Source organism: Theropithecus gelada, chromosome 8 (genome assembly GCF_003255815.1).
Source record: "Theropithecus gelada isolate Dixy chromosome 8, Tgel_1.0, whole genome shotgun sequence".
NCBI classification, from domain to species: Eukaryota; Metazoa; Chordata; class Mammalia; order Primates; family Cercopithecidae; genus Theropithecus; species Theropithecus gelada.
This window is the reverse complement of record NC_037676.1, coordinates 285863-301141: the sequence shown is the minus strand read 5'-3', so window position 1 is coordinate 301141 and position 15279 is coordinate 285863. Positions and strand designations below refer to the sequence as shown.

Below are 15279 nucleotides of genomic sequence, written 5' to 3'. Positions count from 1 at the left end.
TTAATTAAGGTTGGAATGTGTTGCAGGAGTTTGAGACCAGACTGGGCAACATGGTGAAACCCCATCTATACAAAAACATACAAAAAATTAGCTGAGCATGGTGGCACACACCTGTGGTCCAAGCTATCAGGGAGGCTGAGGTGGGAGGATTGCTTGAGCCTGGAATGTTGAGGCTGCAGCAAGATGAGATTGCACCACTGCAATCCAGCCTGGGCAACAGAGTGAGACACTCCAGCCCGGGCAACAGACTGAGACCCTGTCTCAAAAAAAAAAAAAATTTGTTTTGAAGGTTGGAATGGGTTGTTAAGAAAGCTATAATGAGTCAAACAAAGAGCCCAGGGGCACCACACTCTGATAGACTCATTATCAGGACCTTCCAGGAGGAACAGCAACAGCAACACCCTCTTAGCTCCTCAGAGTATGTGCCGGGATGGTCATGCCTCCCACGCCAGGCTGTCTCCAACTGCTACTCGTCTTAATATCTCACTCTTGGGGCCTGTGTCCTTTTGAGCTTGTCTTTTTCTTCCTTTCCAAGAGGACATGGTCACTGCCTAAATCTGGTGTCTCTGTATGGCCAGGCTGACATCTTATTGAGGCATAATGTGATTCTTCCTCCTGTCTCCCCTCTGTTTCCTTGTCCAGATTCCAACTGTCCCTTGAACAGTTATCCAATATGTCCTGCAAATGGCCTATCAATCCCTGACCACAAGACCCTGGGGAGGCGTCCAGTGTGAGTGCCAGCTCCTTATTTTACTTGGAATATAGCAGTTTCAGTTTGTGATTCCACAAAACATATTTGGAATAAGAATATGTCTGTTTGAGCCAAGGCTACTCTTACCAGGTGGGCTCTGGTGGAATGCCTTAAGAAGTCCAAGAGTGATAGAGAGACCATTGTTTGCAAACAGACAGAATTTCAAGTGGGTTATTTATAATTCTTGACTAAAATAATTCAGTGGGCCCAGATACTGCTGTGACCACTGACACCAACAACAAATGCCCAGACCCTAGGAGAAGGGAGCTGGTGTTCTCCACGCTCACCCCATGCAGATTCTAAGCAGGTCTCAGCCCCAGACCGAGGCTCTGCCTGTCTGAAGAGGCAGCTTCAGACATATTTTCCTGTATGGCTGCTAAGTTTTACTAGGTTCAGTGCATTATAAAGCACAAATTGTTTTTTTTTTTTTTTTTTTTTGAGACGGAGTCTTGCTCTGTCGCCCAGGCTGGAGTGCAGTGGCCGGATCTCAGCTCACTGCAAGCTCCGCCTCCCGGGTTCACGCCATTCTCCGGCCTCAGCCTCCCGAGTAGCTGGGACTACAGGTGCTGCCACCTCGCCTGGCTATTTTTTGTATTTCTTAGTAGAGATGGGGTTTCACCGTGTTAGCCAGGATGGTCTCGATCTCCTGACCTCGTGATCCACCCATCTCGGCCTCCCAAAGTGCTGGGATTACAGGCTTGAGCCACCGCGCCCGGCCAAAGCACAAATTGTTGAATGATGGATTTAGTTGTTTTCCTTTGAAGAATGTTAGGCTTTATTCTGTCACACATTTAAGCTTCTTATAGATCAGTCTGGTCCTTTTAAGAATGGTTTTGGAAAAAATTTGTTAGAGTAGTTGCAGAACAATTTAATCTAGAGCCAAATAGCACCACTGCTAATGTGTTAGTTGTCTGAGAACTCTGCAGTCTCTCCACTTTGCTGGTGGGAATGAAAACTTTTCCAGCCTTTAGTGCTCCTGAAATTGTTATCCAATCCCTTTTGGGTGTTTTCGTTTGCCTCTGGCCTTGTGAAATCTTACCCCAAGCACGCTCACATGAAAACACAACAGCCCAGGACTGAAGATTTACCATGTGTCCCTGCCCCTACTGCCAACACTTGGGGGCCTTGCTTCCTTCTATGTACCCTCTTTCTGCTATTCTGCCCTGGAAGTGGTGGTGTCTTGTGCTTCGGAAAGTTTGATTTCAGTCTCTTCAATGCCTCAGGATCGCTGGTCTTCGTTTGAGTCTTCCTTTGTGTGCTGTGGTCTGGACCCTGCTGCTGTAGTGAGCTGGGGGCAGTTGAAAGCGTCACTTCACTGGTCTGTTGCACTGCTTATTACCCAATCTCTGAACGCAGCTGTCACCTGTTGACAGGTTCCCTTTTGTCTACTATCAGAGGGAGATTCCCATAGCAGTGAGTCCATTTTGGATGGAAAGTGAGGAGCAGTCTCATCTTTTTGGGTCCTTGAGCCTTTCTTCCTAAGAGCCTTGTTGTATTGTCTTTTCTCCATATATAGTGCCATGACTGGGGTCTGGTCTCAGGTATGCAGGACCACGCACTCCATTTGCTGGAATCCTTCTGCATCAACTTTGAGAGAGCACTAGATAGTTAAACTGCAGTACCTCCAAATCATTTGAATGATTAAAGATACTTCAATCAATAAATCATTTGAATGTACTTCAATTCAATAAATACTTGTGAACAACCTTCATGCTCAGGGCACTTTACAAGCAGTCCAGGAAGAATTAAGACAAACTCCTTGCTTTAAGGCTCACAAAATCTAATATGGAGATGGGCAGTATGTCACTGTACATAATGTAAAAACCAAGCAAGGGTTATAGATGGAGGACTCAAGTCAGAACCCTGTGGTGAAACAGAGGAAAGACTGTAAGCATTTGGAAAATCACCTGTGTTTTTAAGATGGAGATAAAATGTGAGATGGTCCCTGAAGGACAGGTTAAAGTTTAGAGATGAAGTTGGAGGAGTGAGGCAGACACGAGGCCAACCAGAGCAGAGGCATGGGTGAGAGAAAGCAAAGTGAATATCTGAGGAAGAGTCAGGTTCCCTATTTCTCTGAAGACAAAGTTTTTGGAAGGAATTGGAATAGCCCCTGAGGGATGCATGGAAACCTTAGAGATAGATTTAGTGGAGAAATGCCATTTCGGGTAGAGGGACTGAAAAGGCTCAAGGCTTGGGTGACATGAAAGCAAAAGGCGTATTTCAAGAGAGTGAAGAGTCCAACTTCACTGGGCGTCACGTTCACAAAGGAGGAATAGAACCTGGTAACCCTTGGATAATAAGGTCAGCCTCCCTTGTAGATTTCTCCAGAGATTCTACTTTCTTTGAAAGAAAGGTGAGTCCTTAAGATTTTCTGAGTTGCCTGTTTGGAAACAACTACCAAAATGACCAGCTTTTTTTTTTTTTTTTTTTTTTTAAATCAAGCTCCTAATTTTTTTTGAAAAACATTTTAATTTGATTTTACTTTTATAAACTTTAAGAAGGCATTTCCACACTTTACAACATTCTCGTCATGTTTCTGGGTTTTTACTTCTTTCTTCGACAGCATTTTCGGCCACGTGTCGAGCACTTGCCAATCTGTTCCTCCTTTGGCAGGCAGCTGAGCACAGCACACCGGCCACCTCTGACTCTGCAATAATATTTCTGCAGTGAGTTTATGATTCCTCCATGACCTGCAATGACAAAATAGCACACATGGAAAGGTTTTAGGACGGCTTTTGGTATTCCGCAAATAAATAACTCATCTGTTGCTTTTCTTGTATTCTTTTATTTCTTTTTCCTTTTTCTATAAAATTGGGAGAAAAATAAAGGTGTGACTAAACGACCCATAGACAATGTTTCTTCGGCTGCAGCTCAGCTGTGGACCCACAGTGGCACCAGGGAAGTGGCGTGACCCTGTGACTGCCACAGGAACAGTGGGGGTGCTGAGGCTGTGGTGTCCTCAGAGGCAGCCCAAACACTCCACCTCCAACCACTGCACTTAGTGAAACAGGAGCCTGTGCTTCTGTTCTGTTCAGAGGAAATCAATCTTCCCTGCTGTATTAAAATTTTATGTTGGATTCATGTCTCATCAGCAGGTATAACAATCTTCCCATGAAGAGATGGGGAAAGAGCTTTGGGGAGCTATTTAGTTTCTTACGAGTGGATCAGGAAAGTTTGGGAAACCTGATTTACGGTTCTTTTTTTTTTTTTTTTTTTTTGAGATGGACTCTCACCCTGTCACCCAGGCTGGAGTGCAGTGGCGCGATCTCGGCTTACTGCAACCTCCACCTCCCAGATTCAAGCAATTATCTGTCTGTCTCCCGAGTAGCTGGGATTACAGGTGCCTGCCACCATGCCCGGCTAATTTTTGTATTTTTAGTAGAGACAGGGTTTCACCATCTTGGCCAGGCCGGTCTTGAACTCCTGACCTCGTGATCCACCCGCCTTGGCCTCCCAAAGTGTTGGGATTACAGGTGTGAGCCACCGCGCCCGGCTGCTAAATGATTCTTGTCTGAAAAAAAAAATGGTGATGCCTAGTTCCCATACAACAAACCTGCTTGGTCTAAGGCGCTCTGAAGGATGGAGAAAGACTGACTCTGAATTATGTATTCTTAATTAGTTCAATCCTTGGATTTCCCAGCCCATCTTACCTGGAGCGGGCACCAAAAACAAGAAGAGCAAAGCAAACAGAAGATAATGGATCCTCATAGCTGCCAGGCTTCACCCCACGCTGAGACTGGATGGAAAGGTGTGCTTGGTCACTTTATAAAGGTTCCAGCCATGGCTGCAATTCTTGTCATGTTACAGTGATGAGACTATGACATGTTTCCTGATGCGTCATACCAATACCTCTCACCATGCGGAACACACCCACTCACTCAGTTCATTAGGATCCCATGGAGAGGCAGAGCTCCCTATGAATGTGTGGCTGTCCTGGAGCTCTCTGGGCTCCAGGGGCTTGTTTGAGTGTGGGTTGGATTGGGTTGTGGGTACAGATAGGGCTGGCAAGGGCAAGAACGCCCCCTTTGGGGAGTAGTCTCAGGGCATTTGGCTGGGGCCTGACTTGTCCGTACTTTGTTACTCTGGAGCTTTTCTTCCTCTTCCTAAAATGCTGGGAGAGTCTAACACCCTCCTGGGGACCAAATAAATCCAGCCCTGGACATATTCAGTATCTGGCAATAGGATAAGCTTTTTGGTAGTGAAGTAAGGGAGGAAAATGGGCTACATTCCCTGTCCCCGTGGCACTTGGCCTATGATGGAGTGCTATAATTTGAGTGAAACATGGGTCATTCTTTCATTTTAATTGCGGGGGGAGACAGAGTCTCACTCTGTTGCACAGGCTGGAGTGCGGTGGCCTGATTACAGCTCACAGCAGCTTGAGCTGTCAGGCTCAAGAGGTCCTCCCACTTTAGTCCCCTGAGTAGCTGGGACCACAAATGCATGCCTCCACACCTGGCTAAATTTTAAATTTTCTGTAGAAAATAAAGTGGGTTCTCACTATGCTGCCCAGACTGGTTTTGAGCCCAGATGTGAACTCCGGGGCTCAAGCAGTCCTCCTGCTTCAGCCTCCTAATTTGCTGGGATTACTGGTATGAGCCACTGTGTGCAGCCCATGTCTGATTCTTCATCATTGTCTAAAACCTACCAAATTTATGAGTAAAGAAGGTGTTTAATTTTACTTCATCAGAGAAAGGGGATGCTGGGATGATAGATTTAATAGACTGGCGTCTCCTCCTAGTCAAAGACTATCCCTGTACAAAAGAGGGGCTTCAGAATAGACACTTAAGACTTCAAGTTACTCTTGACTCAGGAGCATTCGAGGTTGTCCAGGGGCCAGAAGATTTCCCCTGGGTATAGATTCAATGTTTCAAGGGGAAAATGCTAAAAAAGGGAAAAAAACAGCAATTAGACTTAAATGTTCAGGAATCCAATAGATGGGTTATATTTGGTTGACTATCAATTGGTAGCTAAGTAAGTCAATGACAATTCAATTGGGAGCTGAAGTCACCATGATGTCTCCTAGCTGCTGCTTCACGTGAATGCAATTATAACGGATCCACTAAGGATCCAGGGTGTGTTAGTTCTGGCAGTGTGTGTTCAGAGTTTGGGCGCACCACACCTGTCAGATTCCGTAAGCAAACTCTGAACACACACTATAGGAAGGGACAAGTATCATGTTTTCAGGGTAGGTGAGGGTGAAGTGGGTGAGACACAAAGAGGGACCAGTCTTGGTTCTCTCTCTCCAGAAGCTCCATGTAGGGCCAGCTAGATGGGCAAGCAGTCAAATGATAAATTTAGGATGGATTCTAATGGGAGTCATAGGAAGAGTTCAAGCACAGGGCTGCAGAAATGTAGAAGAAAGATAACTCAGGCTAAGAGTGGAGCTCAATCAGCAGATGTAAGACTTTAGATTTGTAGATACTTCTTTTTAAAATCTAACTTTCCTCTTAAGTTCATGATTTGAGACAAAGCAATTGGAGATATTTATAAATGGGGGAAGGAGGTGAGTGTGGATGGGATGGGTGCTGACTTCACAGTCTTACGATATCAGAGATAACAATGGCGTTGGGTGTTGTAGAAGATTAGCACCAGCTCTCAGCCTGGGGTGCAGACAGTCAGACGCTGGAGATGACTTGCTTTTCCACATGGAGAATAGACCTCCACAGGTGAACCCCTGGTCTAACCTGTTCCTTCACAGACTGGGAGGCATTTTTATGACAACGCCACTATTTCATAAAGGTTCCTTGGGAAGGAAAAAGCGCCACTTTTTCTTGTCAACTAATTTGGGAGCTGGGAATTGGAAACTGGGCTGTGACAATCAGCCTTTTCAAGTTTGGACACACTCCTCACTCACAAAATCAGTTTTGAGGGGGACTTATGTGTTTTAAGAAAATTATAAAAGTAATGCATTTTTATGGTAAAATTTCAAGCAATAGAAGAGAGAGGCTGTGTAATTAACTTCTTTACTCCGGGGAACCACTGGCAACTGTGAATTGCCCTCTTTTTGGCTTATTACAATCCTTTTTATGTCATAAATACTTTTAGCCTCCCAAATGATAACAATTACACATGTACTGTCCTAATAGTTGGGTGAATAAATTCATGCATCTGAAGCTTTACAACACTAACAAGAGCTGGGTCTTGTCACTCCCTGCCCCTGGGCTCTGAGTCACAGCTCTTGGAACTGCAGATCCTGCAAATTTTTGCACTCCATGTTCTTGGTTTCCTTGTAGCTCTCACAGCCAACATTTCTACAATTTTGATTAGGTTGCGCGAGGAAGAGAAACTTTAGTTATTTATCACCTTTGTTCATGTCAGACTTTCCTTTAATTATTCTTTTTAAATCCTGTTCTGAAAATGTGGAGCAGAGATGTGAGTGCTCCAAGTTTTTGGCTTGAGGGCAGAGCTCTGTGGAAGACAAACACCAGGTCTGAAGTGAGGCATCATCGGGCTGTGGCTCAGCCCTACCATGTATGGTGTGGGTTTACCTGAATGAATTACCTAAGCTCTGTGAACATCTGTAACTCAGCAACAAAGCACAGAGAGCAGTACATTTCCTGTTTAGGTCACAGTGAAAGCCCTATGAGTTAATGGTGTGAAATTGACTTGTACATTGCAAATTACCATGTGACCCATGTATCACCAAAGCGTCACCCACGTGACCCTTGGCTAACAATATCAAGCCTCTGACATGGGCTCCCAGCACGGGAATCCAGGTTGTCAACTCTTCTTCATCTTGACATAGTCTAAGATGAAGGTTGGCTCGGCCATTCTCCTTTGCAGCCATTAATCTTGTCACAACCACCATTATATAAGTTATATAGAGGCAGACAGTTTTGCAGTTTTATAGATGAGGACACTGAGGCTCAGAGAGGTTGAGTGACATGCTGTAGTGAATGGCAGCATTGTGACCTGAAGCCAGCGTGGCCAGTCATTCCTCTGTCTGCTCTCAGAGCCATCCCTTGCCTGCTGGTGGTCTACACTCATATGTAGTGGTCTATACTTAGGTGTGTACCCTTTTCCATCACCCCATTGTCCCTAAACTCACTGCATCCTCGCATCTCAAGAAATCTGTCCAAACTACTTTTCCTAAGTTCAGCCAAGCCTTTTACATCCCCAGCTCAATGGAGTTTTTTTGTCTGTAATCTCCCAACCTGACCACTTTGTAATATGTGTCTTGTAAGGCCACTTTCAGAAACCTATCCTTCCATTTCAGTTCAACATCCAGAGAACTTCATGGACATCTGCTCTGCATTAGGGTCTTTGGACCTGGTGCTGTGCAGGATAGAAAGATAAACAATATTTACTCTCTAGGCTCTGAATTTTCACTATTTCCCAGTCTAATGGAAAAAGATACAAGCTGACACAGTAACACTACGTAACAGACATCTGCTTTCCATTTTCTCCTCCTGTCCTTCCCATTACTGCCTTTGATTCATCATGGAATTTTTCTTCCTTCTCCTGTCCCTGAAGTCCCCAAAAGGGAGCATCTTCAAGAATTTAACACTTTTATGGCAATCATAATGATGATGATGACAACGATCCTCCTCCTTATCATCATCACCACATCATCGTAACAGATTTATTGAGCACATATTATGTTCCAGACACTGTGCTAAGCAATTTACTTGCATTTATTTCATTTGAATCATGCAGTAATTTAATAATGTTGATACACTTACTTGCATTTCACAAATGGGGAAACAGACCTAGAAGGCCAGTTGATGCTCCCATGTTCCTAACTGTATTCCAGATGCTTACTTGCTGGCCTCTGCTGGCTTCATACGATCTTTGGGATGTGGTTATCTATGCCTGCATGCAGCTACCTTCCATCTTCATCTCTAGTTTGGACCATTTCTCTAATGTTCTCAACCAATCTTTACATCACTTGAATATCTTTACCATCTTAAGAACATTAATACCTTGTACCTCTTCTCTCTTTCTGTAAACATCAACTTCACTCCCGAGATTGCTTGGTGACAGAGGCTGGAAACTAGATTCTTTCTGACTCTCCTCTTCCTAATTGCCCAGACACCATCACACATGGCATCTTTTCTTTCTTTCTTTTTTCTTTCTTTCTTTTTTTTTTTTTTTTTTGAGACAGAATCGCACCCTATCTCCCAGGCTGGAGTGAAGTGACGCAGTCTTGGCTCACTGCAACCTCCACCTCCCGGGTTCAAGCAATTCTCCCACCTTGGCTTCCCAAATAGCTGGGACTACAAGTATGTGCCACCATGCCCAACTAATTTTTGTATTTTTAGTAGAGACAGGGTTTCACCATGTTGGCCAGGCTGGTCTCGAACTCCTGACATCAATTGACCTGCGCTCCTCGGGCTCCTCATGTGCTAGGTTTACAGGCATGAGTCACCATGCTTGGCCAGGCATCAGCCAATTCTTTCTACAAAGTGGTTTGCATAATTTTCAGGGACCAACCCAAATACCAGCTCCTTGTTGAAAGTGATCCCCAGTTGAAAGTGATCCCAATCACCCCAGTTGAAAGTGATCCCTGCCTCCTCTGCAGTTCTGCAGAGCACATTTTACATGACACTTGGAGCTTCTACCAAGTTCCATAATGAATGCCGTATACTATTTGTGAACATTTCTTATTATCTTTAATAGATGGTGTCTTTTCATTTATGTCCTTACCTTAATGAGTAAGTACATACTCAAGTCCTATGTTGCTTTCACCCTTTGGATAATAAGAATTGTTTTCAAATCCTAGAGTATCCCCTAGGATGCTCAGGATGAATATTACAAAGAAGAAATAATTCCAGAAGATTAAGGAAATAGGAAGAGAACGCTAGCAGCTAATGCAAAGACAACAAATGATTTACAACATGAGAACAATCTGAACACACTTATGGTTTAACAAAACATAAATAAATTCATGAGATACTGAGTGTGGCAGGCAGCCACTACAATGGCCCCCAATAACCCCTGCCTTTAGGGAATGCTGGTATTGTGCTTTGGTAGAGATATGATATGATATGGAGCAGAAGCTTACGAGACTGAAGGCCAGAAGACCAAGAACTGAACTCAGGGCTGCTGTGTTTCGGATGCCAGTGGGAGAAAGAGGCAGACCTGAGTGCCAGAGCCATCTAGAAGAAGCAATCAAGAGTTAATACAATGGTCGAGCATGAGAGAAGAAATTAAGAGAGGAGGCAGACTAGGGAGACTGCTCATGGGACAGGGTAGATGGCGGTCCCATTCATTAGAATTAAAATGGTGATACCAGCAGGCACTGAGGGAGACACGCTATGGAGAGAGACAGCCAGGGTTAACATATGACATCTTTTTCAAACAGGCTTAAACTAGTTTAGGAATGTATAGGCTTAGCAGTGATGCGGGGTTGCGTGCCTTTCCCAGAGTTTCTAAAATCATGCCTGACAAGATGGGGAATGACTCTCCTAATTCCTATGGGCAAAATCAAGGAGTGGATAAGTGTATGAGAAATTCATATACAGTTACCCTAAAGACATTTTTCTACCCATCTGGCGGCAATATTTTCACCACAAATAGAATGACGTGCATAATAGTGCCTCACCTTCTGCTTACACTGTGATACTCCAGTTGGATTCTTCCTATTTAATCATAGCCCTGTCCCAGTGAAATCTCACCCTATGCCACCTCTGGCCACCAGCCTACACAGTTCTGCTGGCTGCTTCCTCAGGCAGGACTTTTAGGGGACAGGTGGCTCTTACAAAACAATCATGAGGTCAACTTATCAATGGGCTGGCAGCCGAGGTGGGGAAGTGATGCGTCCAAGGCAAAAGGTGTGACTCAGGGGACTTTTTTGTTAAAATAGCTCAGCTGCCACCGTCCTTTCTTCAGAACTGGTAATTGAAATGAGCCTATTTACTGACGTGGTAATAGGCCATGGATGACTATTAAATAATTTGCTCATTGTGGCTGGTATCTCTGGAGCTGTTATTACGAACCTGGCACTGCCGTTGGTGCTTTAATGCATTTCTCTGACAAGAAAAGGGCATAAAGTAGGTATCAGAATTTTTACTTAAGGATAAGGAGGAGGCACAGTGGCTCATATGTGTAATCCTAGCACTTTGGGAGGTCAAGGTGGGTGGATCACCTGAGGTCAGGAGTTTGAGACCAGCCTGGCCAACATGGTAAAACCCCGTGTCTACCGAAAATACAAAAATTAGCTAGGAGTGGTGGCAGGCACCTGTAATCTTAGCTACTTGGGAGGCTGAGGCAGAACCATTGCTTGAACCTGGGAGGTGGAGGTTGCAGTGAGCCGAGAGCACACCATTGCACTCCAGCCTTGGCGACAGCAAAACTCTGTTTCAAAAAAAAAAAAAGATTAGGAAACTAAGGCTAAGACAAATGAAATAACTTTCTAAAATTTGAAGCCCAGGACCCTCAGGCTCAAAGATTATGCTAACTACTTGCTTTATTATTCAGATTATTGTAGTTATATTTTATATCCACGTTTTTGTCAAAGGTTTTTGGTGTGGGGTTTCCCAGTGGAAAGGTAAATAATTATATATGGTGGAGAATAAATGAGAGAGGGCTTGGGGAATGGAAGCCATACCTCACCCACTTGGCCCAGACCACAGGGCTACTCCTGTTTTGAGGATTTCCAGCTAACTGCCTTATAAAAGTACATAGCACGGTATTTATGGTGCTAGAGCACCAAGAAAAATTCAATAAAATGATGAATTTGACATCATCTCTGGCTCAATCTCCTCTTCAATATTTTTCAAGAGATTTTATGATTGCATATATTAGGGGCCAGCAAACTCTTTCTGTAATGGGCTAGACAGTAAATATTTCCAGGCATTGCTGGCCATGTGGCTTCTGTTGCAACTACTTAATGATTCTGCAGGTGTAGTACAGAAGCAGTCATAAACAAAACATAAACAAATGGCCGTGGCTTTGTTCCAACAAAAATTTATTTATAAAACGGGGTGGCAACTGGATTTAGCCAGTAGTCCATAGTTTTCTGACCCCTGGCATAAATTCGTGAGACAGTGAGTGTGTGGCCGGCAGCCTCTATGATGGCTGCCAGGGATCCCTGTCTTTGTGAAATGCTGTTATTCATGCTCTAGTGTAAGCCACTCCTTTTGATTATGAGCTGACTGCATTCACTCATTTCTAATAAATAGATTATAAGTCTATGAAGCAATAGATTATAACCTAATCTCAGAAGTCATGAGAGTAAGCTATAAAAAGGCTGTGGGTTCAGTTTTGGATGCCTTCTCACTCTTCTTGCTCTTATGGAAGCCAGCTGCCATGTTTTGAGCTGCCCTATGGAGAGACTTTCAAGGCAATGAACTGAGGGGGTTCTCTGGCCAACAGCTAGGGAGGTGCTGAGGCTCTGAATATACCAGCCCACACGGAACTAACTCCTGCCAGTAACCATGGGAGTGAGTTTAGGGAAGTAGATCCTTCCCTGTGTAGGCTTGGGATAAAACTGCAGCCCTGGCTGACAACTTATCTGCAACTTGGTGACTGAGCTTGACCTAGAAGCACCCAGCTGGGCCATGCCTGGATTCTGCAACCCACAGAATGTGTGAGATAAACAATGTTTGTTGTTTTCATCCACTAAGTTTTGGGATAATTTGTTACATAGCAATGGATAGCTAACATAGTGAGGTATAGTGCAAAGAACAGAAGAGATTTAGAGACCTATGTTCCAGTCCCAGTTTTCTGACAAATTTACTATGTAAATTTAGGCTAACTGTCAACCAAGTCAGGCCCTTCCATTTTTTATTCTTCCTACTAAAGGGAAAGGAATCATAGATTTCTGAGGTCATTACAGGTCTAAGTCTTCATGGTTCATTGAATTGAGTCAAGCTGATTCCTGCATCTAAACCAGAGTCTTGAACTGGAAACCTATGAGTCAAATATAGTCCATCAACGTATTTTGATATTAGGTGTCAACATTTAAAAAACTAAAAATTTTGTATAAAAATCCAGCTTTCTCACTTCTTCAGAAAAACGCAATGATTAAACCACCAGGGCTCACATTTCTACATGGAACACTAAGATTTATCAAAAAATCTCTTGTCCCGTTACATCAGGGGTCCCTAACATGTGGGCCATGGACCAGTACCAGTCCATGGACTGTTAAGAACCACGCCACACAGCATGAGGTGGGCGACAGGCAAGTGAGCGAAGCTTCCTCTGTATTTACAGCTGCTCCTCGTCACTCGCATTACCACCTGAGCTCCACCTCCTGTCAGGTAAGTGGCAGCATTAGATTCTCATAGGAGCGCGGACCCTATTGTGAACTGTGCAGGCCAGGGATCTAGGTTGCATGCTTCTTATAAGAATCTAGTGCCTGATGATCTGTCACTCTCTCCTATCACTCCTGATAGAGCTCTTTATTTGCAGGAAGCCAAGCTCAGGGCTCCCACTGATTCTATACAGTGATGAGTTGTATAATTATTTCATTGTGTGCTACAATGTACAACGTAATAATAGAAACAAAGTGTACAATAAGTGTAATGCACTTGAATCATTCCAAAACCATCTCCCCCACCTTGGTCCATGGAAAAATTGTCTTCTACAAAACTAGTCCCTGGGGCCAAAAAGGTTGGGACAGCTTCTTTACGTAGAATATGAGCGCTCCAATGCACTGCAGTACCCAATTCCTTACTCTCTCTCACTGGCCCGGCTCTGATGGACTTTGGGGAACCACTTGAATGATGCTTGATTTTATTTTGAGATCTTTCCTAAAACAGAGAAATTATGTTCTTTTACCATCTGGTTGTATCTTGGGTCCAGGACACTGGCTAATTTTTAGTTCAATGTGGCCTTTGCGAAGTTCTATGATGTCATAACATCTAGATCCACAAGTCCTGCCAGCGCAAACTTCAGGGAAATCCCAGATTAGAGCCACATATTCCTATGTTAGAACATTAGAGCTCTTATGTTCTTCTCTCTCTTCCTCATACCTAGAATACTTCTTATCCCTCCATCTTTATAGAAAAACACAGATACTTCTACATACACACACACATTTCTAGTTTCACACCATTGTGGTTGGTAAAACATACTTCATATGATGTTAATGATGTTAATCTTCTTAATTTTATTTATTTAAATGTATTAACTTGTTTTGTGACCTAACATGTGATCTACTCTGGAGAATATTCTATGTGCCCTTGAGAAGAATGTGTATTCTTCTCTTGCGTAGAATGTTCAGGATGTGTCTGTCAGGTCCATTTGGTCTTTAGTGTTGTTCAGGTTCACTGTTTCTTTATTGTGTTTCTTTCTGGATGACCTATCCAATGTTGAAAGTGGGGCACTGAAGTCTCTGCTGTTACTGAATTGCTCTTACTCCTTTCAGTTCTGTAAATCTTCACTTTATAGATTTACAATTATTATCTTGAGGAATTGGCCACTTTATCATTCTATGATAACCTTATTTGTCCCTTGTTACAGTTTTTGACTTAAAGTCTATTTTATCTGATATAGGTACAGCCACTCTTGCTCTTTTTGGTTACCGTGTGCATGGAATGTTTTTTCCCACCCCTTCACTTTCATCCTGTGTGAGGTCTTCTAGCTGAAGCGAGTCTCTTGTGAACAGAATATAGTTGGATCTTGCTTTCTTATACATTCAACCACTTTACATGTTTTGATTAGAAAATGTAATCCATTTACATTCAAAGGGATAGGTAATGACTTACTATTGTTATGTTGTTGATTGTTTTTCTTTACTGTTTGTAGTTCCTTTGCTTATAAAATCAATGTACTATTCTCTTTCTAAACTTCAGATCTCAGAGTGTATAAGAATATCACGTCTTTGAGCAGCTGCTCATTAATTCAGTCTCAAAACTGGGCATCTTCTTTAAGTCAAGCTATGAGATCCTCACGCCATCCTGTGCAATGGCAAACCAAAAATGTGCTTTAGTTTTTCTCCCAAGTATATTGAAATCTCTTTATCTAGTTTTTGCAGATGGAAGATTATGGGAGTGGAAGTCAATCCCCTCCTCTTCTCTGTTAATTTCTGATATAAGCCTGTGCACAGAGGTGGTTTTTGCGATTTCTCCATTTTCCGGGGGACAGCGTCTTTGAAAAGAAAGTCTTTTTTTCTCTCTTTTTATTTCCCTAAAGGCTACTCAGCCAAATAAATGAGATAACTGTTTATTTCCCTACCCAGCATCCTATTTGTTATTTTTTCAAGATTCCAACTTCTTCTTACCTTTTTTGCTATTTTCCAGGAAGAAAAAAATATTTAATTAGATCCTAACTTGAAGAATCCAGGCTCAACACCTCCTGAGATACAAAAAGAGGGTGACAGTGTGCCTTAATGATCCAAGAAGGCATGAGGTGGAGCAGGAAAGAAATCAAATGCTACTTTGGTGAACAATAAGATCCTAATTCTTGGGGAAGTGAGAAGCATCTCAGTAATCAAGGAAATACTTCTTTCTTCACTTTGGGTTAAGACTGTACAGTCCTCAAAACCTAACATTTGTCCTGGGGAGTTATACAGATGTTCTATCTAACAGGTTCATGAGCTGTGAAATAAGCTTGTCTGCACTCACCCTGGTGGGCACCCATGG

The 15279-nt window shown here is 43.2% G+C and overlaps 1 protein-coding gene across 1 annotated transcript; it reads right to left on the bottom strand.

Annotated features, from left to right (window-relative positions):
• Positions 1-3209: 3209 nt before the first annotated feature.
• On the bottom strand, positions 3210-4676 carry LOC112630594 (beta-defensin 103). Its single transcript, XM_025395008.1, has 2 exons — positions 4402-4676; positions 3210-3441 (listed from the first exon to the last, which is right to left on the bottom strand). Exons 1-2 carry the CDS (start codon positions 4457-4459, stop codon positions 3296-3298), a joined length of 204 nt encoding a protein of 67 aa, XP_025250793.1. The 5' UTR covers positions 4460-4676; the 3' UTR covers positions 3210-3295.
• Between the last annotated feature and the right edge of the window lie 10603 nt (positions 4677-15279).

Bases quoted from the DNA above. Each gene is read 5' to 3' on its own strand.
- LOC112630594 (XM_025395008.1), bottom strand. From the start codon at position 4,459: ATGAGGATCCATTATCTTCTGTTTGCTTTGCTCTTCTTGTTTTTGGTG. The intron at 3,442-4,401 runs GTAAGATGGGCT...TTGTCATTGCAG, and splicing joins GTTTTTGGTGCCCGCTCCAG to GTCATGGAGGAATCATAAAC.